Source organism: Furipterus horrens, unplaced genomic scaffold (assembly GCF_987537825.1).
Source record: "Furipterus horrens unplaced genomic scaffold, mFurHor1.1.pri manual_scaffold_15, whole genome shotgun sequence".
Classification (NCBI taxonomy): Eukaryota; Metazoa; Chordata; class Mammalia; order Chiroptera; family Furipteridae; genus Furipterus; species Furipterus horrens.
Genome location: NW_028327185.1, coordinates 15,652,558 through 15,678,981, shown reverse-complemented (window position 1 = coordinate 15,678,981; position 26,424 = coordinate 15,652,558). Strand labels below are relative to the sequence as shown.

At 47.6% G+C, this 26,424-nt stretch overlaps 1 protein-coding gene across 1 annotated transcript; it reads right to left on the bottom strand.

Annotated features, from left to right (window-relative positions):
- Positions 1–1,221: 1,221 nt before the first annotated feature.
- URB2 (URB2 ribosome biogenesis homolog) lies at positions 1,222–26,311 on the bottom strand. The gene is made up of 10 exons (XM_090263395.1): positions 26,028–26,311; positions 24,185–24,323; positions 22,194–22,370; positions 17,192–20,516; positions 14,208–14,368; positions 12,010–12,120; positions 9,791–10,033; positions 7,045–7,132; positions 3,978–4,117; positions 1,222–1,680 (listed from the first exon to the last, which is right to left on the bottom strand). The coding sequence occupies exons 2-10, from the start codon at positions 24,308–24,310 to the stop codon at positions 1,483–1,485; spliced, it is 4,569 nt and encodes a 1,522-aa protein (XP_090119521.1). The 5' UTR covers positions 24,311–24,323; positions 26,028–26,311; the 3' UTR covers positions 1,222–1,482.
- Between the last annotated feature and the right edge of the window lie 113 nt (positions 26,312–26,424).

Below are 26,424 nucleotides of genomic sequence, written 5' to 3'. Positions count from 1 at the left end.
ATTATCTGCTCCAAACATGTGTGTCCATGTGCTTTAAAAAGTTGTGTTAAAAAAAATGCCTTTTGTTTACAGACAATCCTTCAAATAATTTGTCAATATTTTGACTAAAAAAGGGGTATGAGAATTCGAATATAAATGCCACAAATATAGTAAGAAAAAAGCAAATATCCTAATTCAGAAACAGGCAAGCATTACATAATAAACATAATTACATAAACATAATTTATAGAAGAAATAAAAGTGGTACTATAAAAATGTATAATTTAGTAATTAAAGAAATGCAAAACAAAGTAATATTTTGTCATCAAGGAAGCATAAAACAAAGAAAATCAATAATATTGAAGTTGATTCACTAGTGGAAAAATAAATTAGTATACATTCCGGAGGCAAGTTGGCAATATTTATATAAACTTTTAAAAAGTGATAGGACTTTTTGACCAACAATACGTGTTATGGAACTTCATCTCATGCAAATAAAGAGAGGAGAGACTCAGCTGCAAGCACCACGTGTACAAGGAAATTCGGAAAGACCCTGGGGATTAAAGGAAACAGCTACATCTGGTAAATGGGCTACTATGAAGCCATTAAAAGGTATATGCCAAATGCCTTTATAGATCCAAAGATGTTACTGAACTTTTACACAGGAAAAAAAGGTAGCTAAAACAAAACAAAATTGTAATTATGATCCAATCTGGCAACTACCTAGCCATTTATATATATCTCAAAAGGTGAAACAAAGTACTCCAAGGAGAGCAGAGGCTGAAAAACTAAATGCTTTTAAAATTCTTTCCCTTAAAAAAATAAGTTGTTTTCCCTTCCTTTTGTATTTTCTGAGATTGTTATAATGAAATATATTGCTTAGGTAATCAGAAAAAATAATTAGGAGTACTTCTTAGACTAAATAGGGAAAAACATTCTAAAATAAACTCAGAGCTGAAGCAGAAAGACAGGCAGGAGAACGGACGCTCTGACCCGCCCCGGCACTGACGGGCACCCACCTGCCAGCGGGGGCCGCTCCCCTGCCCAGAGCAGCCCCCTCCGCTCACACGGAGCCATGGAGCTCCAGCTTTCCCAGCTCCATCAGAAGGCACTCAGAAAAAGTGCCATTTCAACAATACTTCCCATGTTACTTGAGGAAGATAAAAGGCCAAGATATTTAAATGGGACTTAATTACAGAGCCATGTGCCTGAAGTAAAAGAACCAGTTCTACAGAGGTCCTCGAGGAGAGAGGGGATGAGGCCGGAACTGCCTCTGGGACGGCCACGAGAGGCTCAGCCATTTTTTATTGAATGCACCTCATTCTAAGATGTTATTTTCAGGGTTCTATTGCAATACTTACTACACAGAGAAATATGTTAAAAAATACTCCGCATTGACAACATGACTGTAAAATACAATATGTACATTAAACAGTCCCAGGAGGGTTTCCACTCGTCCCCACTGTGAGTGGGACACCCGACGCCGCCTCCTGCCGCACAGCCTCAGACCGTGTACCGCCTCTCCCCCTCGTGCTTCGCCTTGTGGTACTTCACGTAGTCGTGGTGCAGCTCCTTGAAGACGTCTCTCACTCCCAGCGGCAGCGAGGCCCGCAGGAACTGCACGTCCGACTCGGTGCAGAGGTCCAGGAGGAGGTAGATGCCCTCCTGCAGGGGCCCTTTCACAGCCGGGGACAGGGTGACCTGGGGAAGGACACACCGTCCGTCAGAGCAAACAGGCTGAGGCCGGGCCCACAGGAGACCTGACGGAATTCCAACAACCGCCTCCAACTTGAGAAAAGATGCTTCTTTTAAAATATCATGTTGCATGCAACTTACATGACTGAATATTCATATGTTAAAAGTTTATATTTTGGGGACATAGAAGCCAACTCAAGTGAACAGAGACCTGGAATAAAACACCCCAGGGGCAGCTTTGAAAAGACGAACATGATATCTATGTGTTTAACGGGGGCATTTAAAAATTGGACTCTACATTTAAAAATCATAGGAAGAGCCGCCTGCACATGGTGTTAAACTCTTCCACATGGTCAGTCCCATTGGAAGCTACATTAACCAGAAGCAATGTTTACTACTGTGACTGGCCCCTCCCCCCAGGGCAGGGCAGGCAGGTGAACAGACAGGTGAACAGGCAGCTCTGACACTCTCCAAGTAGATCACTGACAGGTGATTAGCAACTAGATCACCTTACTCCACCCTGCATCAGAAGTGATTTGATTACCACTTAATGGATAACTTTATTTCCATCAATAATAGCACAACGGGCCCGAAGTTGCTAACTGCCCCAGAATGGTTGGATTGGTCCCTGTGCCTAAAGGGACCGATTTCTTTCCTGAAATTCTGGGTTAACTAAAATCTGGAGCACAGCAGGGGGGGTGGGCAGTCCAGCCCCAATGCAGCCGTATTAGATATCATGCACAAAGTTTCAGATCCGAGATTCAGACTAGTATCTAGACAACAGGCCCAGAGACAGGCCCCACTCAGGTTTCAGCTGAACCTGGCGCTGAGCAGAGTCTGAATGGCCCAGAAGCTGAAAGCAAAAAGCAATCGAGAGGTCCCAGCTGAGAGGCCTGGCTTGTGGCTGATTCTTGACTCATGTCATGATGACCTACAAGAGGTCATCTACAAATCACAGCTTCCAGTGGGGCAGAGCTTATTAACTGGGAGGAGTCTGCGTCACCTAGGCAACCACTGGGCAGCAGATTGCTAAAGAGGCCATTTGTGTTGGCCACTAAAAAGGTACTATTCTTCAAAGTCATGACCATTTTCAACTGACAGTTCAAAAACTGTGTGGCAGACCACCACCTTAAATTGGACTGTTAGATAAGTAAAAACACTCAAGGATGGAAGGTGCACTGCCATATCTGTGACTTCACAGTAAGGCATTGGGGAGGGAAAGAAAAAATAAAACAAAAAGGACAAATGAAAAACAAAAGAAGTCCTTAATCTCACCAGTGGCAGGGTGAGCACGTTTTAAGGTGACCATTCATTTGTTCATTCAATCATCACACACTAAACAAATAACTCCACTTCCAAAGGCAAAAAGGCGTGAAACGACTTCCCCAGCGGGAACACTGAGGCCGGGACCCAAGCCCACAACAGTTCCTTTACACGGGTGGGACCTCACTAGTGCAGCGCAGAGCAGAGCGCTCTGGTGGGCGACAGGAGGCCAGTGGCACCAAAACCACACGACCATCACATCTTTAAGTTTCAGACAACTTATTGTAAAGTAAGAGAAAAAAGTCAAGTCCTACAACATGAAGATCACTGGCCAATAAATGAAACATCTCTGAGCAGCTTTTAATACTCTAAGCCATCATACAGGGACAGCTGTAAATCCGATCTATGGGTACAAGAGAAAAGTGACCATAATTCCTTTACTCATCTCCACTGTGACACATTACTGCATGGAGGGGGCAAGATCTGCAGAGTCGCTGCCTCTGCTGAAAGACACGGTCCTATCAGGTCATCTGCTTGAACTGAACGAGCACCCCACTCCACAGAAACACAGGGGACAGGGGCAAAGGGGCTTCCTCAGCTGTACTTGCTCTCCAGCCATAACGAATGTCAGCAATGTCTTTCTGGTTTAGAAAGATGTGTGGCTCTCTCATTAGGAGCCTCTAATGCATACGGAATACTTTGTTTTTTACTAAACTGAAAAACAAATGAAAGATAAAACAGACTCTTGTTCTTGAACCTGGGGACCACTCAAGAAACTAACCAGAACAGGCCCCAAGATTCGCACTAGAGCAAGGAGACCTAACAGTTACTGAGTGTCTTCCATGTACAGCACCACAGCCCCCTGAACGTCACTTTGTCCCATCCCCGACAGCTCTACGCCACACCTGGGGACGGGCAGGACACCCTGCCACAACAGAGGAGCAGCAGGCCCAAAACGGCCCCTGCCATTTCGGTTGGGAAGCCCTGCTACAGGGACCCCACACGGAAGCCCTTGGTGGGAGGCCGTCGGCCCAGCTTACCTTCTGCACCTCCGTCACGTACTGGGCCACCAGGAAGGGGGCGACCACTGTGAAGCCCTCGGCCTGAGCTGCGACGTGGCTGCACATCCTCTCCACCAGGCGGGCACACTCCAGGGCCACCGGCAGGCCATCTGTGCTCCCTACAGAAGCAGTGTTTCCAAACCGTTAGTTCCAGACCATGTGCTTTAATTCTTCCAACGTGATGCCCTTCCTGTGGCCCCAAATTACTCAGAGCCTCCACTCTTCCCGCCCTTGAATTAGCTTATGTTGCGCACAGAACGAGGGAGAGAGGACGTGTCCAAATATTTATCTCCGTAACAAAGGGAAGAACACTTACACTAATCAAGAGTACATGGTTTGTATTAAGAGTTTATTGAGACTAATCAAGATTTTTTAGGATGAAATCAAGAATAGCTATTGTATTTAAAGGCAAGATGGATTTCTACAAGGCAGGCTTAAAATGGGAGAAAAAAATGGAAAATTCTCTCTGAAATGGTTTCTAACATATGATTTTAAATAAAATGGCCTAATTATGTCGCTGCCTCCTTACACTTCAGAAAGTGTAGAATTTTTCTTTTTTACGCAAATACGTATGTAAGACTCAATCATCATTACTATCTTCCCAGAGTTATTTCTGATCCCTACTTCTTTCCACCTTAAGGTGCCAGGGCCATCCAGACCCTTAAGAAACCCCACTCAAGAATTTAAACCAAGCAAGGGAGCTAAATCGAGAATTCGGAAATGGCACCCCCGGCCCAGGTTACAGCTGCCCCCCAGGCCTTCACAACAGAGCCTGCGTGGGGAGCCCCTGCACAGACCAGAGAACCCGCCCTGGCTTTCACCATTCACCAGAGCGATATGCTCACTTGTATAAAATTCTAGAAAATGCAAACAGACTACAGTGACAGAAAACAGATCAGGGGCCGCCTAGGGCTGGCGCCAGGCTCAGGGAATGGACTGCAAAGGGACTCTTCTGGGGATGATGCACATGTTCTGTATTTTGATTGTGGTGGTGGTTTCCTGCATGTAGTTACCTATGAAATTGCATTAAGTTGTATACCTTAAATGCATGCTCTTTGTTCCTCGTATATTATGCCTTAGTAAATCTGATTTTTAGAACATACGGTGTCTTTCTTAAGACCTTGATCATGCATACAAACATCTCTATGTGCAATTGCAATTTTTCTAGTTCAATGAAATTTCACGAAATCCTGTAAACTGTTAACATTCACTTGGCTCTCTCAACAGGCAATGTACTCTAGTGGGGCACTTGAACGTGTAATATACAGCATTCCTGCCTTCTCTCTTTTGAGATTGCTCCACATACGCAGGCAATTCACAATGCGAATGCCAGATTTAATGTGTGGTCAGTAAAGAGGGCATCAGGTGCCAACCAAAAGGGAGTCAGTAATTAAAATTCCACTCGGTGAGGCCACGGATACGGCAGAGAGCCGAGTCCTGGCCAACTGGAGGCGCCTGGGCTCGCACCCACGCGGAGGCCGCAGGGCCACGCAGCACACAGCCGAGCAGGAGCACTGTACGCCTGTGCTCACTGGGAACAAAGGACACACATTCAAGGGCACTCAGGCCACCCCCGTGCCAGCGCGTGACGAGGGCTCCGCTCCACAGCCCGGTGAGGCTGGCCCCAGGACCTCCCCTGCACTGCCATGTCCCACCTCCTGCCCAGACGGCCCTCACGAGCCACAGAGCTCAGACATGGCCTTAGAGGCCGTGACACGGCCCTGTGGTCAGCTGCCACCAGCTGCCCAAGGCCAGAGTGGGCCCAGGAGCCTGCTTCCCATCCTGCTCCTAAACATGTTCACAATATCACAGTGAGGCTTATTCTGCACCAGGCATGAGAGAGACCCAAATACCTGCCCGTGTAATCCCAGACTGACCCCCCAGGTAGGCAGATTAATTTGGGAATTACAGTGCAGTGTTAACTACATCTTTTCCCTTCCCACAGAAGTTAGCTGGTTTAAGGAGTTACAGCTTAAATCTACACGTCTGACCCTATTAGACTGAGTCCCACTGGCAGGGGGAGGAGCTGAGTGCCACTCCTGGATCCCTAGTCAGTCCCGAACCCCAGCCCACGGTCTTCCCTGACACCCTCCGAGGTGACTTATAAGCCCCTCCTTTGAGGCCAGGGCTCCCCTCACACCCTATCCTCATGCTTAGCACATCGGACAGCGTGAGGCTGGTCCACACTATGCCAATTAGAAATAGTGCCACAGTCTCACTTTGTAAGCAAATGTTTAATTAATGAGACTCTTCCACGAATTAGAAATTTAGCATGAAATCAACAAACTCCAAGGCTGGAAAACAAGCCATGTATGTAATTTATGCTACTGTCAATGGCAGCTTGCATCACTGGTAAACAAACAAGACTTGGCTATGACGGGGCTGGAATGGGGGGAAGGGAGCAGGAGGAACTCACCCCGTTTATAGAGTGAGATGGCTCCACAACTGCCCGTTCCTTTGTAAGGTCCCCATTAAAATATGAAGCCCTGCCCTGGCTGGCGTGGCTCAGTGGATTGAGTGCTGGCCTGTGAACCAAAGGGTTGCCAGTTCGATTTCCAGTCAGGGCACATGCCTGGGTTGTGGGCCAGGTCCCCGGTTGTGGGTGCGCAACCACACATTGATGTTTCTCTCCCTTTCATTCTCCCTCCCTTCCCCTCTAATAGAATAAATATTTAAAAAAAAAATATGTATATGTATATATATATATATACATATGAAGTCCTTAAGACCGAGAATGGGATTGTAGTCACTTTTACATCCCCCTTTTATGAGAATAAGTATTTCTTGACTCTAGATCTTTTATCCCCCAGGAAAAATAACTATTTCAATTAGAAAATATCAAATGCGTTCACTGTTCTAGATACAGTAAAAAATTGTGACAGTTTAAAATTTTTCAAAAAATTGTTTTGAGTATTCATTTGATGATCTGAATATTTCTCTTGCTTAAACTCAACTGGGTGGTTTTACTCTCAGTAATATATGTGGTCAGAGACACTGCAAGACAAACATATCTGAAATCGTGTAGCTGACACCGTGACTCCATTACCTTTATCTTTCTGCCGTCCTTCATGGATAACTGAAAACACCAACCTATTAAAACAGTTCAAGAAAGAAGGGACGGCTTTCAGCATTACCTGCAACAATAACAGACAAGAGATATAAAAATACGTAGGTAACTGTTTGTTTCAATTTCTCTTTAAAGAAGCTCATCTTTATTTCCCTCTTAATCTCATCTATCAGGATGCTCAAAACAGTTGGGGCAACCTCCTTTTCCCTGGACTTTCTGGGGAAATCGCTCACCCACCTTACCTGACTCTTTCACATTTAAGGTCGGAGGTAGGGCTTCCATGCTGTATAACGTTAAGAATGTAATGTGGGAATCCTGCTTTAGAATTTGCTAAATCTGTGTCTTCGACTGTAAGCTATTACTAGTGTATTCTGGAAATGGGTAGAGATAAATAATATAAGAAACAACAGCCAATGTATTTAAATATAACTGGTACTAGAAAAAAGATTACATAAAGCAAACCCATTTAAAGTAAGGATCAAAACATCTCATGTTTTAGTAATGAAAAGGGCTGGCTGGGGCTTTATCTTGGGAAATGATACAAAAATTATAAAACATGCTTCTTTTATACTCAACCATCCTTAGATCATGATCAAAACAGCATACTGCCCAGTGAAGCAGCCACAAACAAGCCACATACATGTAGCTACTTATGAGTTAAAATTAAAATTCACTTCCTAGTCATCTAGCTCCTAGAGCACATTTCAACTGGTCAAGACACGTGTGGCCAGCGGTTACCAGCTGGACAGTGCAAATCCAGAGCGTTCCTCCCAGCACTGAAACGTCTCCCGGACAGCACTGCTCTAATTCTTAGAACGAACGAACAGTAAAGCCAGTGCCGGAATTCTTCTCTTTCATATACTTTATCCAACCTAATTCTTGGTAACATAACATCACATTCTTTTCGTCAAATGATCGGCTTCTGCAATGTGTTCAGAAAAAGGTCATTTTTGCAAAAGTATTCCAGACATTCATCAGATCTTCCAAGAAATCTGTTAATCCTCTGCTATCATATAATTAAAAGTGCACAAATCCAGGGCCAGACTATCTGAGTTCAAGCCTGGCTTAACATGAGATCTTGGACAGATGACCCAACCCTTCTCTGCCTGCTTCCACATCTGCAAAGTGAGAAAAACCAGTCGTGAGAATGAAATAGTTGTAACGTGTGACATGCTGAGAACCGGCTGCTGATCGTTCAGCTGAGCGCTCCACCCGGGCTCGCTGCCCGGTGCCTGACGCCTTCGGACCCACCTCAGCAGGTCCTGGCCTGGTGCTTTTATCGACTCAGACCCACTACGCGCACTGCCGATCCTGACCATGCACCACATGGGGCCCCTCATCCTGCTCTCTACCTGACGGGCTAGATGTGGGTGAGCAGCTGTGACTGGTCACATCATCCCCTACTGCAATACCACATCAATATCCTCGTCAATTCTCTCATTCAACAGCCCACTTCTGCTCAACGGTCGTTTGTTACTGGTCTTGCAGATTTACACAGTCAACATTACTTTCATCAGTTGCATAAAATCCTGAATCTTCTGCAAGGCCTGCAGTTTCAGTCTGTAATTGATTGCTACTGCATTTATATTGTGCAGTCACATAGAACTCTAACAGTCTGCAGAGAGATGTAGTAACAAAGATGTGGACAAGACAGACAGGGCCAAAAGCAACTGTTACATGAGGAAGGCATTGGAGTGAGGCCCAGTATCATGAGTGCTTACTTTGCCAGAGAATAAATGTTTTCAAAACTGCTCTGCTGGCAGGTCTCTAACCTCAGAACATTAAAAGACTCAAAACTATGTGAATGTGCCTGTGGATACGGGTCTCTCTTCCATATCCCATGCACCCCACGTACAGAGATGGCGCAGTGAAAAGAACACTGGCCAGAGAAATCCAGTCTTGAATCTTCGCTGATGACATCGGTCAAGTTATTTAGCGACTCTGAGACTCTGTTTCTTTATCAATAAAATGGGATTACCACCTACTTAAATTTGCTGTAGCGGTGAAGTGAGACACATAGCAAATATTCAATAAATGTTCACTGGCCCTGGCTGGTGTGGCTCAGTGGATTGAGCACCAGCCTGAGAAACAAAGGGTCACCAGTTCAATTCCCAGTCAGGGCACAAGCCTCGGTTGCGGGCCAGGTCCCCAGCTGGGGGCGCACGAGAGGCAACCACACATTGATGTTTTCTCTCCCTCTCTTTCTCCCTCACTTCCCCTCTCTCTAAAGATAAAAAATAAAATCTTTAAAAAACAAAAACATAAATATTGGCCGAACTAAAATCTGTTCTATAAGGCACTTGTTTCCAGTGTCAGTTTAATTTAAAAGGCAGCATGCTAAACACTGGAACTTAGGATACCTCGCTCTCTAGATCCTTCTGAATTACAAACCCAAGAACAAAGCTAAGCCAGTGAGTGCCATTTAAATACATGATCTACAGAAAGAGTAATTCCTAATGAGTTTCCTTAAATAGCTCGTACACCGTTCCAAGTGTCATATCGAACAAAGATAAACTCACCCAAAGGGCCCAGTGGGAAGGTCAAGCATTCTTGTGCCTGAGAAGCCACTCTGGCCCTGGCAATGACTGCAGCCAATTGTTTACTTAGCAAATCGTTATTTTTATTATCTTGCAACAGTGACATTTTACTACTGCTTTCCTGAAGGCAAAATTACCCTGCACACAACGGACCAGCTGCCTGGCACCCTGGCGCGCCTCCCCCTCACCTTCGGGTGGCATTGCAGGATGGAGAAGAGCACGTTGTGCACCCTCGGGAAGATGCTCCCGTACTCCGTGGGCTGCAGGTGCTCCAAGGGGACCGTGAGCAGGATGCTGAAGGCCAGGCTGACGTGGTGCGGGTTGCGGATGGCCTCCTCCCCATGCCGCAGCAGGGCGGCCAGCGCGTCCAAGATGGGCTCCACCACCGCCAGGGCCGCCGGCTGCTCCTGGCACGCCTCTCGGTTTTGCAGCTACAGGCCAGGAAGGAGTCAAGGAAAGAAAATGAAGGTGATTCTCAAAAGAAATGACAAAAGCTGAAGCCAACAGAGGTAAGAACTGAAGTGACAGAGGTAAGAACGTCCAAACTCCCACATACACTGATGTGGTCGGTGGGGAGGCTGAGGTGACAAGGAGGCCAGTGTCCTATCCCTCAGGGTGACCATGGACTTGGCTGTTTTGGGCCACACTTTTTGTGGGATTCATCTACCGTGAGAAGTAATTTCTCATCAGGGAGTTGATTCATCTAATTTCTCAGAACAAGAAAACGTCATATCAGACGCAACAGAACAATATTTTTCTAAAAAGAGCATTAGTTCTACATGTCTGTAATCAAACTTCATTTGTTACATTTCTTAACAATCAGCTCTAGTTGAAGATGTTCAGCTATTGTCCTAGATCACAGAGAGAACAGGCTCCAGATCTGGGTGGCAAAGCCTTCCCTACGTAGCCTGGGAGCACTCACCTGCGACCCCCACCCTCCTACATAGCCACCTGTAACCAGCACCTCTGCTGAGAGCTCCTGAGGCCCGTCTCTCACAATGCTCATCTTTTTCTGGGTGCTCTGGCTGTGCTGACTCCGTGCGAGCCCATTTAGATTTATCTAAGCCGTTTCTAGCCTGGTATTTATATCAGCGCAGACCAAGCACGCACACAGCCAACACTGACCATGAGCCACGAGGCCCCTCTAGTGGGCCCCCTTCTCCTACTCTACCCATCCCCTCCCCCCGCGTGCGCACACACACACATACACACACACACACCTCCTCCTGTGCCCCCCGCCCCCCAGCCCACACACAGGAAGAGACAGGATTTGTCTACTAAAGCAGATTCCCAGGAAAACAACTAAGCAACAAGACAGAAAAACAAGAGAGAAGAATAAGTCACACCATGGCTGGGTGGCTCAGTTGGTTAGAGCGTCGTCTTGTACACCAAAAGGCTGCAGGTTTGATTCCCAGTCAGGGCACATGCCTAGGTTGCGTGTTTGATCCCTGGTTGGGGCATGTATGGGAGGCAAACGATCAATGTTTCTCTCACGTTGATGTTCCTCTTTTTCTCTCTCCACCTGCTTTCCTCTCTAATATTAATAAACTTTTTTTTTTTTTAAGAAAGAGCTTTAGACCCTGCACCCTGAGAATATGCTAACCCAGGGCAATTCTTTCAGCACTAGCTAGCATTAGAGCTGATAACAATGGTAAAATGGATGCTGACCTTTTGAACTGAAGTAAAATACTGATACCAGACTCTTCAGAGAACAGAAACACTGAGTCCCAGTCTCAAGTCGGCTTTTGTTCTAGTGAAACAGAAAGTCCTGTCACCAGGGGCCAATACATAACGTTTGGGTGGACTTATAACAATAATCTGTCTGCAACATTACTATATCATTCTATAAAGTCATATTTTTTCTCAATGTATCAGACTTCACACACACACACACCCAGAATAAATGAATGTACTAAACTGACCACAAAATGTTGCGGGGACAAAGAAAGCTCCAGGATGCCTTCTCATCTCATCTAATTTAAGCAGGCCTCCGCAGCAGCCTCCTCTGTCACCACATTCCTTCTGATGCTGCCTGTCTGGAGAGTAACAGCCCGGCCAGCGAGGCAGGAGCTTCTCACGTCTGGACAAAGTTACCAGCCAGAACTGACGGGACACCTCCTGGATGTTAATGCCATTAAAACCAACACTGTCACCCAGTAAAAAACCAAAAGCGAATGCTTCCTAATGCTCAACAGCCCTACATACCCCCTGTGCGCCACATCTTCTACGATGACCCTATGTGTAGTACAGACAGGCAACGACAGGACACCTACGGACAGACTTGCCCTTGGCTGACAGCCAACTTCAGGACGCAGCCCCTGGATCACTCTGCATAAAACCAGAGAATGGCAGAAGCAAACACCGCCTCCATCTGGACGGGAAGAGGGGAGTCAGGTGCCATACTCACAGTCAGAGCCGTGATTATCTGGGGGCATGCACGCCAGAACAGACTTGCTTTCTCTCCACTGAATGGGCAGTTCAGCAGCAACTTGATCAATGTCACAGATGACAAAATGGCCTAAGGAAAAAGGGACAAAACTTAGCAGAAATAGTCAGCTCTCTCTTAGGAAGAAGCCAGTCACTGGTACCGAAGTCACAGAGCAGAGCCTATTAGAACCCAGCTGTCACCCCTGGCTGGTGTGGCTCAGTTGGTTGGAGCATCGTCCCTACCAGATGGTAGGCTCAATTCCCAGTCAGGGGACATACCTAGGTTGCAGGTTCGATCCCCAGTTGGGGTGCATACGAGAAAGCAAACAAAGATGATTCTCGCTCACATCAATGTTTCTTTCTCACTCTCTCCCCATCCCGACCCTCTCTAAAATCAATGAAGTGTCCTTGGTGAGGATAAAAAAATTAAAATAATAACAAAAAAAAAACAGAACCCAGGTGTCAGGGGCATGGGCGTGGCCAGGCTGGGTCAGGTCCTGAGTGTGATGCTCCCCCATCACCAAACAGGGAATAAACGAGTGAGAGGAGCAGAACTGGGGCAAAATTGAAGGCTTTCGACAGCCTCGCTCGCCACCAAGCACATGAAGGTGTCAGGACAGTGAAATGAATGGCCACAAATGGGACAGCGATCTACACGGAGACCCCATCTCAGGAGACAGTGTTGAGAGAGGAGGCTAGCTGCAGCTTACCTACGCAAGAACTATCAATGCTTATGCATAAAACGGGGGGCCAGAAGGTAACGTAGACAAAGTAAAACAACCGGATCAGGTGCTGCTATTACAGGTGATGGTTTTAAACAACAAGAAAGGAGCTTTTCGTGGGAAGGAAACTACCTTCACTGGGTGCACCTGCCCCGGTGCTGGGCACTTCAGGCCACCAACTTCAGTCTCTTATCAGCTCCTTGTCCTCCCCTCACACTGCAAGCCCACAACCCACACATTCTGGCTCCTGCCCTCTGCTTCCACCCTCCTTCCCTGGCTCCCCTGACTCCACACTCTCCTCCACCACAGGCGGGCCTGCGCATGGGCCTGTGCTCCGAGACCTGCCCGTGGGCCCATCCCTTGCCCGTCCACTTTCGCACACACGTCCTCTGCTCACTGTGCTGTGCCCACCCCACCCTCCTCCTTGCCTTCATGGCACTGCCCCCTCACTCTGGGCCACCCCACCCAAATCCTCCCCAGGAGTCTCTAAATGCTGGGCCCAAGTCTCACTGCCACCTCCATGAACCTTCTCTGACTATATCCGACTGGTTTGAGTAGAAACGTGTGGCTTGTTCTTCCTTGGCTTGCTGGAGGGAAGCCCAGAAGCCTTCTCAGAGCCAGGGTCCAACCCTGCTGCAGACACCCACAGCGAAACCTGCTCGAGATGGGCCAGCGCTGTGGGCGGCAGAGACACTGGCCTGGTCCAGCCTGGGCCTCAAACTCACGTATGAGTCCTCTCCACTGCCCCATTCTAACCTAAAGGACCCTCTCCAGCTCCCCTCCCACCCAAATCAAACCCCACCCCTGTGCTGATTACAACCAGGAGTCAAGAAGCCACTTGTAAGGCAGAGGAAGTTCAGCACCAGAAAACCTGGCCTATGATCCTGGTGCCATGACAGCTCTGTGGCCCTCTTCCTCCCGTGCAAGAAAGAACGTGTGAGCAGTCCGGAGCTCAGGGCCATTCACAGGACCGAATGTTGCTGTGTGGGCTCCATGCAGAGGCTCTCCGAAGTACCAAGGCCAAGTGCAGTGCCGGGCTTGGTTAGCAACGCCCAAGTGAGCAGAGGTGCAAGGGACTGACGGGCAGCTTGCTAGCCTAAGTGATTCTCAAATGGGATCCAGGCTGTTGACCAAATCAAGTAAAAATTTTCAAAAAAGTATGATGGGAGAGGTCTTAAGCAAAGGATGAGCAGAGTTTAACTTTTTTTCATGCGTCTATTTTGAGTATGTAATATTTAGTATTTCACGTAATAAGAGCCTAGTTGTAATTTGAAAATGTTCCCCTTGGAAACACAAGGCCTCCAGGAGCCTGAGCTCCCTCTATAAAGTCCCCCTCTGCCCAGAGTCTCTATCGGTTTCTGTTTGGTTACAGGGGCGACAACGGCATCTTCCATTTTCCCCTCGGAGCTACTGTCCTTCCCGCGCCTGCCAGGCGAGCGAGGAAGGAGCGACCCACCGGCTGGTCTGCTTTCCACACGTTCCTGACATCCAGTCCTTGGAGAACCTCCTGCATCATCACCCTGAAGTCCTCTGTTGTCCCCACCTCTAACATGTGGGTGAGCAAGGCTCCCAGGTGAGGCTCAATATCCTGAATCACCTGGACTGGAACTGCAGGATCTGCATGGAAAAGAAATCAAAACTGTTACGATGTGACAGACATCAGAGGTGAAATAAAGCTGAGCGGCCATGGGACGAGACAGCAGACGGCCACTAACTCCACCGTGCCAGGGGCATAGCCACGCTCCCCAGGCAGTGTACCCGCGTTCACGGCTCCTTCCGCACATGGTGCAGACAGGAGCCCGAGGGGACAAGGGCACCGCTCAGAGGGCTTCGCTCTGGACCGTGGGAGGCATGGGACTGCTGCTCCCTTTCCCGTTTTTTCTGCTGTCCTTGAATTCTTTTATAAAACCAGCAGTGTCTCAGGGGTGGGCTCGTACTTTCAAACAGATGGGCATGTTGAAGAGATGAAAAAAACCCTAAACTGTTGAGGGCGACCTGTTATAGTCCCCCAGGTGTCACTTACTCAAAGCAGGATAGCCTCCTAACTGTCCCTGGGTCCCTGGGCCCGCAGTTCCAGAACCAACCACAAAGTTAGCACACTCACGGCCCTTTGCCCTCTGACCCCAGCTTCTCTTTCCAGCCACGTTTCAACGGCCAGATTCCTGCCCTTTGCCACTTATAGGCCCGAGTGTCGCCATGTGGGCTCCATCCTAACCATGTCCAGGGGACCTTCCTATGTCCCGGTCTCTACTTATGACAGACAGCACTGAGGGCAGAAGGGCCATGCCAGTCTCCAACAAGCTGTAACAGCTGAGACTCGTGGCCTCCCTGAGCCTCAGCCCCTCACCAGTGAAATGGATGCAGCAGCACCCACGGCCGCGGCCGGCCCCGCGATGTCGACCACACAGAAGGCTCGGTGTTGGCACCCCCCGCCCCCCCACCCACCTCCCCTGGCCTGCCTCGCCTCCCAGGACCACGGCCGACAAACACTGTGCCTGTGTGCAGCCCCCCCACCTCTGGCCCCGCAGGCCAGCTCATGTCACAGCATGTCATCGTCCCCTCGTCCCTACAGCGTGTGTGTCTGTTGACTTGGTCAAAACCAATACTTCGCCCTGGCTGCTGTGGCTCAGTGGATTGAGCATCGGCCTGCAAGCCAAGTGTCGCTGGTTCGATTGCCAGTCAGGGCACATGACTAGGTTGCACGTCAGGTCCCCAGTTGGGGGCGTGAGTGAGAGGCAACCACACAGTGATGTTTCTCTCCCTCTCTTTCTCCTTTCCCCTCTCTCTAAAAATAAAATAAACAATTAAAAAAAACAATACTTCACCTCCAAACAGGATATAGTTCCATGTGTATATGAAGCAGTTTTAACAGGCACGGCTTTTGTAATTGAATTAAGGTAGTCTATTCTGTCGATTTCATGAGTGAAACAGCAGAATCACCCGAGGACACAGGTGGCCACCCTTCAGCCCCTCACAGGCACCTTACCACTCCCTCTCCCACCCAAGACCACGGCTCCTCCTCGGCTGGCACTTCTTCCAGACCTCACCACTCTGGTTCCTCCTCCACACGGGGCCTAGCAGCTCAGGCGTGAGGCCTGGCTTGTAGCTGGGGGCCGTGGAGCAGCAGGCTTTGCCTTCAGACCGCCCTGAACGAAGCTCCGTCCCTGAGGTCAGAGGTACACAGTCCAGGGACACACAGTCAGTGCTGAGAGACCCCTGGCCTCACGAGGCTGCAGGGTTACAGGACACAGCACTCTGCTCCACAGGGGGCGTGGGGCCAGAGCATCAGGCCACCGGCTGCCTCTTCTCAGGTCGTTCATTGGGTGTTAACAAGACTGCATCTGAGCCTCTGTCAAGAAGGCGAGCACCATTCCCGAAGAGTCGCGGGCAGCGTAAGACAGGCCGTGTTACCCCGAAGCCTTCCAGGCCACCCCCAGTCACGGCAGACAGGAAGGCTGCTGAGAGGGAGACGGTGGCGGTACGCAGGCCTCAACACCCCAGCCTGGTGCTGGCCCCGGAGGCTTTGCTCCCCCCACAAGGCCCTTCCACACGTTCATATCTGAGTGCATCTGGGGCTCCTCCTTACCCACGGCTTCACCACCGGGAAACAGAGGCTGGCACAGGTTCTGAGGGTCAGGCTTGGCTGACCAACCTCACCTCCAAAGATTCACCCTAACCTCAGCCCCAGTAACAACCAAAACAAAAAGAAACCCAACCCACGCCAGCTGTGGTATATGATACATGGACTAAAACCTGGCCCATTAACCTCTGACCTGGGACCAGCACAGGGAATCCTCGTGCATGAAGACGCTGGCTGGCGGAGCGGTCCTGTGATATCCCACTAAAACATGACGCCAGTCTAAGCTAATTAGCACCCACGGTGACGATGAGGGCCAGTACTACGCTGAAACCTAGGGGGTGCAGTCCTGCCCCCAAGGAATTTTATGAGGCTCCCCCTAAATTAAGTCATTGTCACTTTCCAGTAGTTGGCAGATATTATATATTTATGGAGTCCATTGTTGGAGGCTCCGAGATAAAGAGCCTACTCATAAGAATGAAATTTTCTCTGTTGACCATCCATGGCCAGGAGAGATAAAAGCTGGGAAAGAGAAGCGCAGATCTGAAAACTAAAAACTAGGCCTTTCTCCAAAATCAGTGAAAAACTACGATACTAAACCCCATACCTAGAAGGCCACTGTGTTGTCAAACACAGGGAAACTGTGACGGCGAGGGCTAATCCGTGCAGAGAATACAAGGACTGGACAGGAACGTGGGGGAAGGGGCCTGGAAGGGAGATTTTCTCCCCGCTCACCTGTTGTACCTTTGAAATGAACACCTGCTCCTAAAAGGGGACGGACAGCAACTCGCCTCGAGGGCCTTTTTGCCAGCTTTTACCAAAAGCTCTAGAGCACAGAATTAGCTCGAGGGAACACATCTTACCTGTGAGAACTTTTCTCATGGACTGAAACATGGAGGTAAAAACAGAAGTCTTCTTGGGATGCAGTTCTGGGGCTGAAGAGAAGAGAGTTAAGAACCGCACCGCTGCCTGGAAGGACTGCGGGTTCCCTGCCAGGGCCGGCAACTCGGACAGGACTTGTGAGTAAACACTCTGGTAGAGGGCCGGGCGGGAGGGCAGCAGGCTGTCTGTCACTGGCGACACCTCTGTCCCACTGGGCCTGGAGTGCGTGCCCGCGTCCGCTTCCAGGAGCGAGCAGACAGAGCAGAGGAAGGCGGAGTGCAGGCCCTGGGCCCCGTGCGGCGCACAGAGCCGGAGCGTGGCGCCCATCTGGAGCACCGCCTGCTGCAGCAACCCTGGCAGTGTTTCCAGGCCCTCGGGCTGCTGCCTCCGCTCTCTGACGAAAGGCCCCAGAACTTGGCACACCTTGGTTAAAGACACCAGAAGGAGCTGCCGGCCCAGAGGATCCTGGTTTTTCAACTGTTTGCCTGAAGTTGCTTCAGTGGACACCTTGTACCTGGAGAGGAATGCAATGATTTTCCCAAAATTGAGCACCAAGCTGAGCTTCATCTGGACAAGCATCTGCATGAGCTGTTCTAAGAATGTCCCCACTACTTGGAGGAATTCCAACCAAGAGGGGTCATCCCTATCAATAAGAAGCCCACTACTGGCTTTGAACAATGAGGTCAGTACGATTTCAAAAATATCACTGGCATACATGATCTTGAGCACTGAATGGGCACTTTTCCCTCTTTGCAGGTAACCAAGAAGCCGGTAGCAAGTCATCAAAAAGGTAAGGGTCTGCAAGGAGGAGCAAGAGCTTCCCAGCCTGGCCATGGCCGTGGACAGTAACAGAAGGAAATAGTGTACGTGACAGGGAGGCGCAAGGCTGTCCAGCTGCAGAGCAGAAACAACTTCCAGGAGCCCCAGGATGCTCTCTAGTTGCCCTTCCTCCAGCTGAATGGGGAAGTCACTCTTGACCAAGGATAGTAAGTTTTGGGCAATTTCTCCTCTTGATCCTGCACCTTCAGGTCCAACTTTGGCAAATCTTGTTTCCCAATGAGCTACACCCACGGGGTCCTTTTCAAAAAGCCAGGACAGCTGCTGACTGAGAAGACGCGGGGCTCTCCGGGCACCAGAGCGCAGGACGCGGGCACACCTCTCAGTGAGGCCCATTAGGAAAGCCGAGTACAGGGACTGCATTTCTGGAAAGAGAGGGCTGTGGAACATGGCCTCGGATATTTTTGCAAGTGTGATATTTGGCTCTTCATCTGCTGAGCCTTCCTGGACTTTGCTCATTGGCAAAGTTCCCAGGAGGACACTGGCCAGGTACCTGACATCATCTAGACAAAGGGAGGATGTTAAGATTGTGACATTCGACACAATCAAGTGCCAGTGAGCTATGGGGTATGTGACTGCATTCACAGTTCCAACCTGGCCATCCCAGGAAGCTGTCAATCCCCGAGTCAAGCTCTCTCTGCCAGAAGCAAGGATGTAGGCAGCATCATCCCTCAAAGAACGGAGGGCTTCTTCAGACTGGAAACTAGTCTGCATCAAAGTCCTTTTCATTTTCTGCAAGTAGAGCTGTTCTAAGCAGTACCGACCGATCGAGTCAAACTGAGCTGTGATCTTTTCTATCTTCTTCCAATGGCGTGTTTCCACACCCGGGAGCAACGGAGGGAGGTCTGCGGTCTCCGGAGTAACGCCGGAAAGGGCCCCAGACACAGCGTGGTACTGGCTACAGTTTAAACTGAGCGTGGTGTCCACCTGAGCCCAGGTGTGGGAGAGCAGCAGCGCCGAGTCACTGACCTTCTGCAGCCACAGCTCCAGCTCCGGGCCTGCGGGCTCCAGGAGGAGGTCCAGCAGGGGCCTCACAAGCTCCCGGAGCATCCTCTCCATGGCGCCCTGAGTCCGTCTGATGACAGGCAGGGGGGTGCCGTTGTCCAGGCTCCTCATATTGAACATGATGCAGTGCAGCAGTGAGCTCAGGGACAGCGACTTGAAGGCCATGTCGGCATCATCCCGCAGATAAGGCAAGACCAAAGACTGGAACTTCTCCAGCACCAGGGACCAGGTGTCCAAGATCTGACTTGGAGGCAACTCCAGGAGGCACTCACGGAGCACTGAGGAGGGGCCCGCGGCCAGCACTGGCTGCCTCAGCGCCTCGGCAGCCGGACGACACATCACCCCCAAAATCTCCTCAAACAGCCGCGGCGCTTGTCGGAGCTTAACATATGTCTGGAAGAGTGTTTGAATAAGGGCCTCCTGGGCCTTTTTGGTTCGAAACTCTGTTACATCCGCATCGATCCAAGCTGAAGCCAGCAAGTCATCCAGATCTGGCTCCAGGACCAAATGATTCAGGGATATCAGAACCCTGAGGCAGCGGAACCAGGCCGGCACGGTCGCCTGCGAGTGGTTTATCAGCAGCTCGGCCACACGGCGGTAGAAGTGGAACTGAGCCTCTCCGTGCCGGATCCTATCGGCCGCGATATTGTAGATGTTGTTGCTCGCCACTGAGTTCAGCAGTTGCTCTACGACCAGGAGCTCTGTGGTCCAGTCTGCCGTGGACAGGGCTGATGGCTGCCCCCCCTGCAGCTGTGAAATCCGCAAGCAGCCAAACAGCCTGGGAAGCACCTGGAAGCAGAGAAGCTGATTCCCCTCCTTGAAGTAAGAATCTAGGAAGAGCTTGTACAGCAAGGCCACCGAGTTGGCCACAACCGCAGCATGAAGGGACGACTCGCAGTAGCTGGCATCTACCAGCCTGGCGATCACAGTGTCCATGGGAGCCAGAAGGTTCTTCATGGCCCCCATCTTCGTGTCTCCCTGCTGCTGGTCCAAGAGCTCCTCTTTGTAGGACGAGAGCAGCTCGAGCTGGAAAGCTCCACCTCGAAGCACGGCCTCGATCTGACTCCGAAGGTCCCGGCTCAGCGCCGGCCGCAGCGGGCCCTGGCCAGCCTGTGTCCACGTGCCCCCCGAGAGTAGCTGCCTCAGGACCAGGCAGGGCTGGAGCAGGTGCCCAGTCACCTCTCCGAAGGCACGCCTGGGGTTAGCCTGCTGCTGCTGGATCGAGAGGTAATGGCCCAGGGCCAGATGAATGACCTCGAACAGCAGGGCAACCACGGCTCCTTCTGGCTGCCGACAAGCGGCCCAGCACAGCTGGCTCAGCAAGGCCACTATCAGTTCCTGTCTGGCCGTGTAGATGACGGCGAGGGCAGGGGTCGAGAGGATGCCCTGGCAGCAGCTGAGCACAGCACAGATGTTTCTCTGGGATCCCGAAAGTGAGAACTCGGCTATTCTCTCGTTTATGATCTGAACATTGAGAAAGAAAGAAAAGTCATTACTGACCCTAAACCCTCACATACACACAAAAAATACAACAGAATCAGTCAGCTCACCCCGTGCCCCCATCTTGATAAAAATGCCAGATTACCATATCTAAGTGAGCTTGAATCTTTTTTAATTCCTTCACACATCCTTCTCCTACTGATATAAATTCAGAAAAGGGATCAGAACGGTACCTTTGTAAATCTGCTAACCTTTTTTAAAGAGCTGGGTTTTGTAAGGCTTCAACTTTAAAGATTCTAAACCTGCAATTCAGCTTAGGTACCACAGGTCCATGGACAATGGCCTTCGGTTAGTCAAAATTACATTTTTGTAATTGATTATACTACTTTCGTTTTTAAAGCAAAAGCAAAAAGCACTCTTAAAACAGGAAAGCTAATGTTTTCAGTTACTATATATTATGCAGCAAACCCATAGTATACTGCCTCCAAATTTCTGAAATCCACAAACAACAGAAATTATGAGGGCTGGGCAGATTCCAAAATTCACTCATAAGCTAAGTGACTGGCTCCCAGCCTTACAGCATCTGGGAATCAAATTTATTCTAGGTGCTAAGTTATCAGTAGCCCAATGACAGGTATGATTATCTCCATTCAAGGAACTGCTGGCTCTGGAAAAGCTGAAACAAAAACGCCAGATATTTAAATGTCAATGCACTGCTACAGTGATCTCTAAATACTTCTGATCACACAACTCATCTGCAACACTCTTCCCACATTTATACCCAAATAAGTGTAATTTATTTATACAATAAATGCATGTACTACAGAATTAATATTTTATGTAATTATAAAGCACACATAAATTTTACTATGACTTTGTTATAACATATAGAGATGTCGTAAGATTTTCTTCCCAGTCTCCCCAAAGACCATTCAGAATAATCCACGTCAGTGGTCACCAGTCTGTTATTCTAAGAAGTGGCATACAATGTAGAACATAATTTCAAGAACCACTAAAGCCTATAAATCATCAGGCAGCCCAGCTATTTAATTCTTCTGTTCCCAGAGTTTGCTGGTTTTCTCTTTCTTCCTGCACAGGCGTGGGCGAGGCAGTGTGGGGGTGAAGCGCACAGGCTCTGTGACCAGGCAGTCTGCACCACTCACCAGCTGTGTGGCTCTCAGTAAGTTACTGAACCTCTATGAGGCTCAGTGATCATCATTAGTGTTTTTCATTGTCACCAGCTATTCTCAGAGTATTTCCAAATACTCAGTTTTGACAATGAAGTTCATAATTCTGACCTGAGACTTCAAGTCACTTTGAGTCAAGGATCAGAGGAAATTCCTATCTATATTTTGGCCTTTGATCTCCCTTCAGTCCAACAGAATGGTGGGGGATCACAAATTAGCATCACTTTCTCACTCTCTTTTCCAATTAAAAAGGAAATCCACAACCATTTCATGAAAAAGTTCTAAGCTTGTCTTGAATATTAAATAACAAAGTACTTAGCACAGTGCAGAATATAAAATACTCAGTCAATGAATACCAATCATTATTATAATTCTAATATTATTTCCTTCTTCCCTACCTTAATATTTCCTCCATCTTCACATAATTAATCCTAAAACAAATACGCCACCAGCATTGACAGGAAATCAACAGAGATACATGTAACACATACAGGACAACACAAGAAACTATTACCTTGATTAGGGAAACCTGAAGGTTAACTGTCTTTCCATTCTTGAGGAGGTTCTGTAATTTTTTGCTATGCAGAATGTTATCTATATAGATCCAAAGCCTTTCAACAATGTCTTCCTTCAATTCAAGTTTTTTCTTATAAAATGCAACTAATGACTGTCTTGCCCAATCAAGTAACACCTAAATTTAGAAGAAACAGACTCTGAAAACAAATGAATTTATTTACCAATAAATAAAAACACTGGACATTTAGAGATATTTCATGTACAACCAAATCCAACTGCTAGGCTAAAAACTCTCCTTTAAAACTCACCTTTGGTAATACTATATTTCATAAATGTTTTGTTGTCTTGAAGTGTTTATTAGTAAAGAATAGAAACAGAATAAAAACAATTTTGTTTTCATCTGAGGCCAATTAAAAGTTTCAAGTAAAACTCTGACAGTTTCTTCTAATGTCTCTATATAGCTATACTAAAGTTCAAAAGTTAAGAGACACAACAATTGCTCAAAACGGCAACAAAATGAAGCAAAACTGCAGAGTTAAAAGACAGGAGTTTGTATTCTGGCTTCCTATGTTACCTACCTGTAGCTTAACCTCAAAATCCATTTACCTCATCTAGAAGACAGGGAAAATCTTCTGTAAAATAATGCACAGTGCTTTATGAAAAGAAGTGTCTGATATATATAATTTCCATTATTGTGACATGTTTCCTTATTCATAAATGCGAGAAAAGGTGGTGAGGCCTCAGCTCACAATACCAGAACTGTCAATAACAGTATGAACAGCGACAGATGCTAAAAGGAAAAAACTTCTCAGGATAAGGGGTGTAGCAATCTTGATCAAATTGCTTGCTATGACCATAAAAAAGAATGAAATCTTACCATTTGCAACAGCACATACAGACCTAGAGGGCATTATGCTAAGTGAAGTAAGTCAGACAGGGAAAGACAAATACCGTATGATCTCACGTATATGCAGAAGCTAAAGGACAAAATAAATGAAGAAACAGACTCATAGATAACAGAGAACAAACTGATGGTTGCCAGAGGGGAGAGGGGAAGAGGTTGGGTAGCTGGGGTGAAAAAGGTGAAGGGATTAAGCAAATTGGCAGTTACAGAATAGTCACGGGATATAAACTACAGCATAGAAAATATAGTCAATAATATTATAATAACTATGTATGGTGCCAGATGGATACTTGAAATATCAGGGGGATCACTTTGCAAATTATATGATCGTCTAATCACTAGGATGTACACCGGAAACTAATATAAAAAAATAATATTGAATGTCAACTGTAATTGAAAAGTAAAAATCTTAAAATGCCTGCCATAACTTCCCCTTTCATCTCATCACGTGCAGCACCTGCCAGGTGACTGTCAAGCTGTCAAGAATGTCAGGTACAACCAGTTTTAGAAACTACTAAATATGCTAGTGTTCTACATACTGTACCTCATCATCATTTTAACAAATGCAATTCATTTTTAACACCTTTTGTGCTGTCTTCTTTAATACTAGCATATAGGTGTACATGAACCCAATTTCATGAGCTCATCTAAATACACTTAACCAAATAAGATTGACAAATGTTCGCAAAGAGCAATGTCTTTCTTGGTCCCTAATCCATTTCTAGAATGGCTTAATGTAAATACTAAAGCTTCTCTACTTCCCAACCTTGTGGAGCATCACCTGGGTTTACAAACAAATGGAGCCACCAACACACTCAGAATCAAACTCCTATAACCTAATTCCCAACCTGTTCACTGATGTCTATACTTAATTTGGATTATAAGAGATGCTTAACGAGGTTCTGCAACAGAAAACCTTTGTTAATGAAACACCTGACATTACTTGTTTTCAAACATGACTTTAACTCCCAACCATGTATCTTTCCCCAACCTTTTTTCTAATCTTTTAAAATTTTAACTAAATGTCAACTACACAATGGTAGTTGTATTAGGTTATAAAAGTGTAAGTTTCACATTAAACTTACTTGTTCTTTATTTGGAAGAACGCACTGGTGGGAAATCCAAGCAAAGTGAGCTAGCTTTAGTTTCTCTTCCCAGGAAGTTGTCTTGCTTTTAAGCTTACGGGAAATGCCAGAATAAACAGCAGCCATTGCTACACTTTATCTACAATATAAAACAATGGAAAAATTATATTAAGGTCAAACTCAACAGGCAACAGAAAATGAACATTACATATCTTATTGCCTAATATATGTTTTACATATATATATATATATATATATATATTCCTTTAATGATTAAAACACATCAACAGAATTGCTGGGCATAAGTCTACAGTTATCCCTCACTTATCGCGGGTATTATGTTCTAGACCCCTCCATGACAGTTGAAAATCTGCGAAGTAGGAACCTTACACTTATTTTAGTATTTACTGTACAGTACTGCAAAATCCCACGATGTAGCGAAAAATCCACGACAAATAATTAAATATAATTTTTTTTTAAATCCCGCGATTCAGTGAGGCCGCGATAAGTGAACTGCGATATAGAGAGGGACTACTGTATACATAAGTTGCTACGGCTCAAGAATATTCTGGGAAAAATTCATACAAAAGCAGGCAGAAGATGGATCACACACATAAGAACGAGTATTCCTGCTGTGATCAAGCTTCACATCCTCAAAGGTGAGTTGCATGAATTCAACTGGGAAGTGTTCATATTGCTCGTAAGAGAAGATTCATTCATACATGGTTTTAGGTTGAAAAGGTTAAGTTTCTACACAAATCTCCTAAAATATACTATGTATTACATATTGAAACAGCTCCATGAAGTAGCTCAAAGAGCTAAATAAGCAGTATTTAGAGAAAGTAATATTCCTCCAAGTGCAAAGGAAATGTAGTCGTGCACACCCAGTCTCAATGGGAGTACTGTTATTTCGGTTGCATCAGTAACTTCCCACTATAACTTTGTTAATGTATAAATGTACAAAGACACACTGCTTCCAAAAAGACTCTGCAAAATATACCGTTAAGATACAATAAAACCAAGAACCAAGAAGGAAAGCAAACATATGACCACCTGTGATTCTATATCACTGAGGCTAATGTAGCTCTGAGTTTCCTAAAATTCATAGTAAAAAGGAGACACATATCCGGTTAAGCCATTTTCATTACATGAAAGTACACATGTCAGTTTTCCAAAAGATAAAAATTTTCATGATACTTAATACTGAAATAAAATTATCGTAAATAAAAAACAAAATAAGGGAAATACAAAAAAAAATCGTAGTTCTATGATTCTAATATGAAAAGTGTCAAACCTAAAAACTTTTCAGATGGATCACTTGCACTTTTTAAAAAATCTATGGGGCCTGAAATCCTACAGACCTGTCTTCAGAATACGGGGGATGAGAAACACCGGGTGAAGGACACTTACGTTGAGTTTCCTATCTTTCTACACTTAACTACAAAGAACAGGAACCGTCAAACGCTGTCATTTTCCTGTTTTGTCAAAATGTCCGCTGCCTAACATCTGGTTACTTAATTTCTAAGTTCAATATGTCTGTAGCTATCACCAAAGCTAGAAAGCACCTAATAAGTATTTGCAGAATTGGCTACAAAGACGCACCAGGCACCCTCCCGGCGTCTACCCTCGTTCGGCTCTGGGTGCCCTCCAGCGGGCTTAGCAAGGGGTGTGAACAGCACCAGGCGGACAGCAAAGCCCCGTTACTTCTCAGGCAAAGGCTGCTCGTGAGCGGCTACACTCCGACTCTAGCGGAAGGAGCGAGCCCAGAGGGTTCTCGCGTGGAACAGAGCTCCGGGAAGGATGGGGTCCCGGGAGGAGGGTCGCCCCCAGGTAGCGAGCTCACCTCGGGGTCCACTCTGGGTAGGGGCCGCCGACGGGGGCGGAGGGTCGCCCCCAAATTAGGTGCTCACCTCCAGGCCGACCCGGGGAGGGACCAACCAACAGGCGGTCCCCAGGTAAGGAGCTCACCTCTGGCCCCGCCGCCGGTAGCGACAGCAGGCGAGGACGGAGCGCAGTTCCCACGTTAGGGAGCTCCGCTCCAAGCCCGGCCAGGATGGGGTCCCCGGGCAAGGACAGAGCAAGGAGGGGACTAGCCGGGGCTCCCGTGTGGCCCCACCACGTGGGACCGGCCCCCGCGCTTCTTCCGCCCGACAGCAGTGGCGCGGCGGGGCGGGGCGGCGCGCACGCCAGGCATCGCCAGCGGAGCGCCGAGGCGCCGCGCCCATTGGTGGAGACGGTAG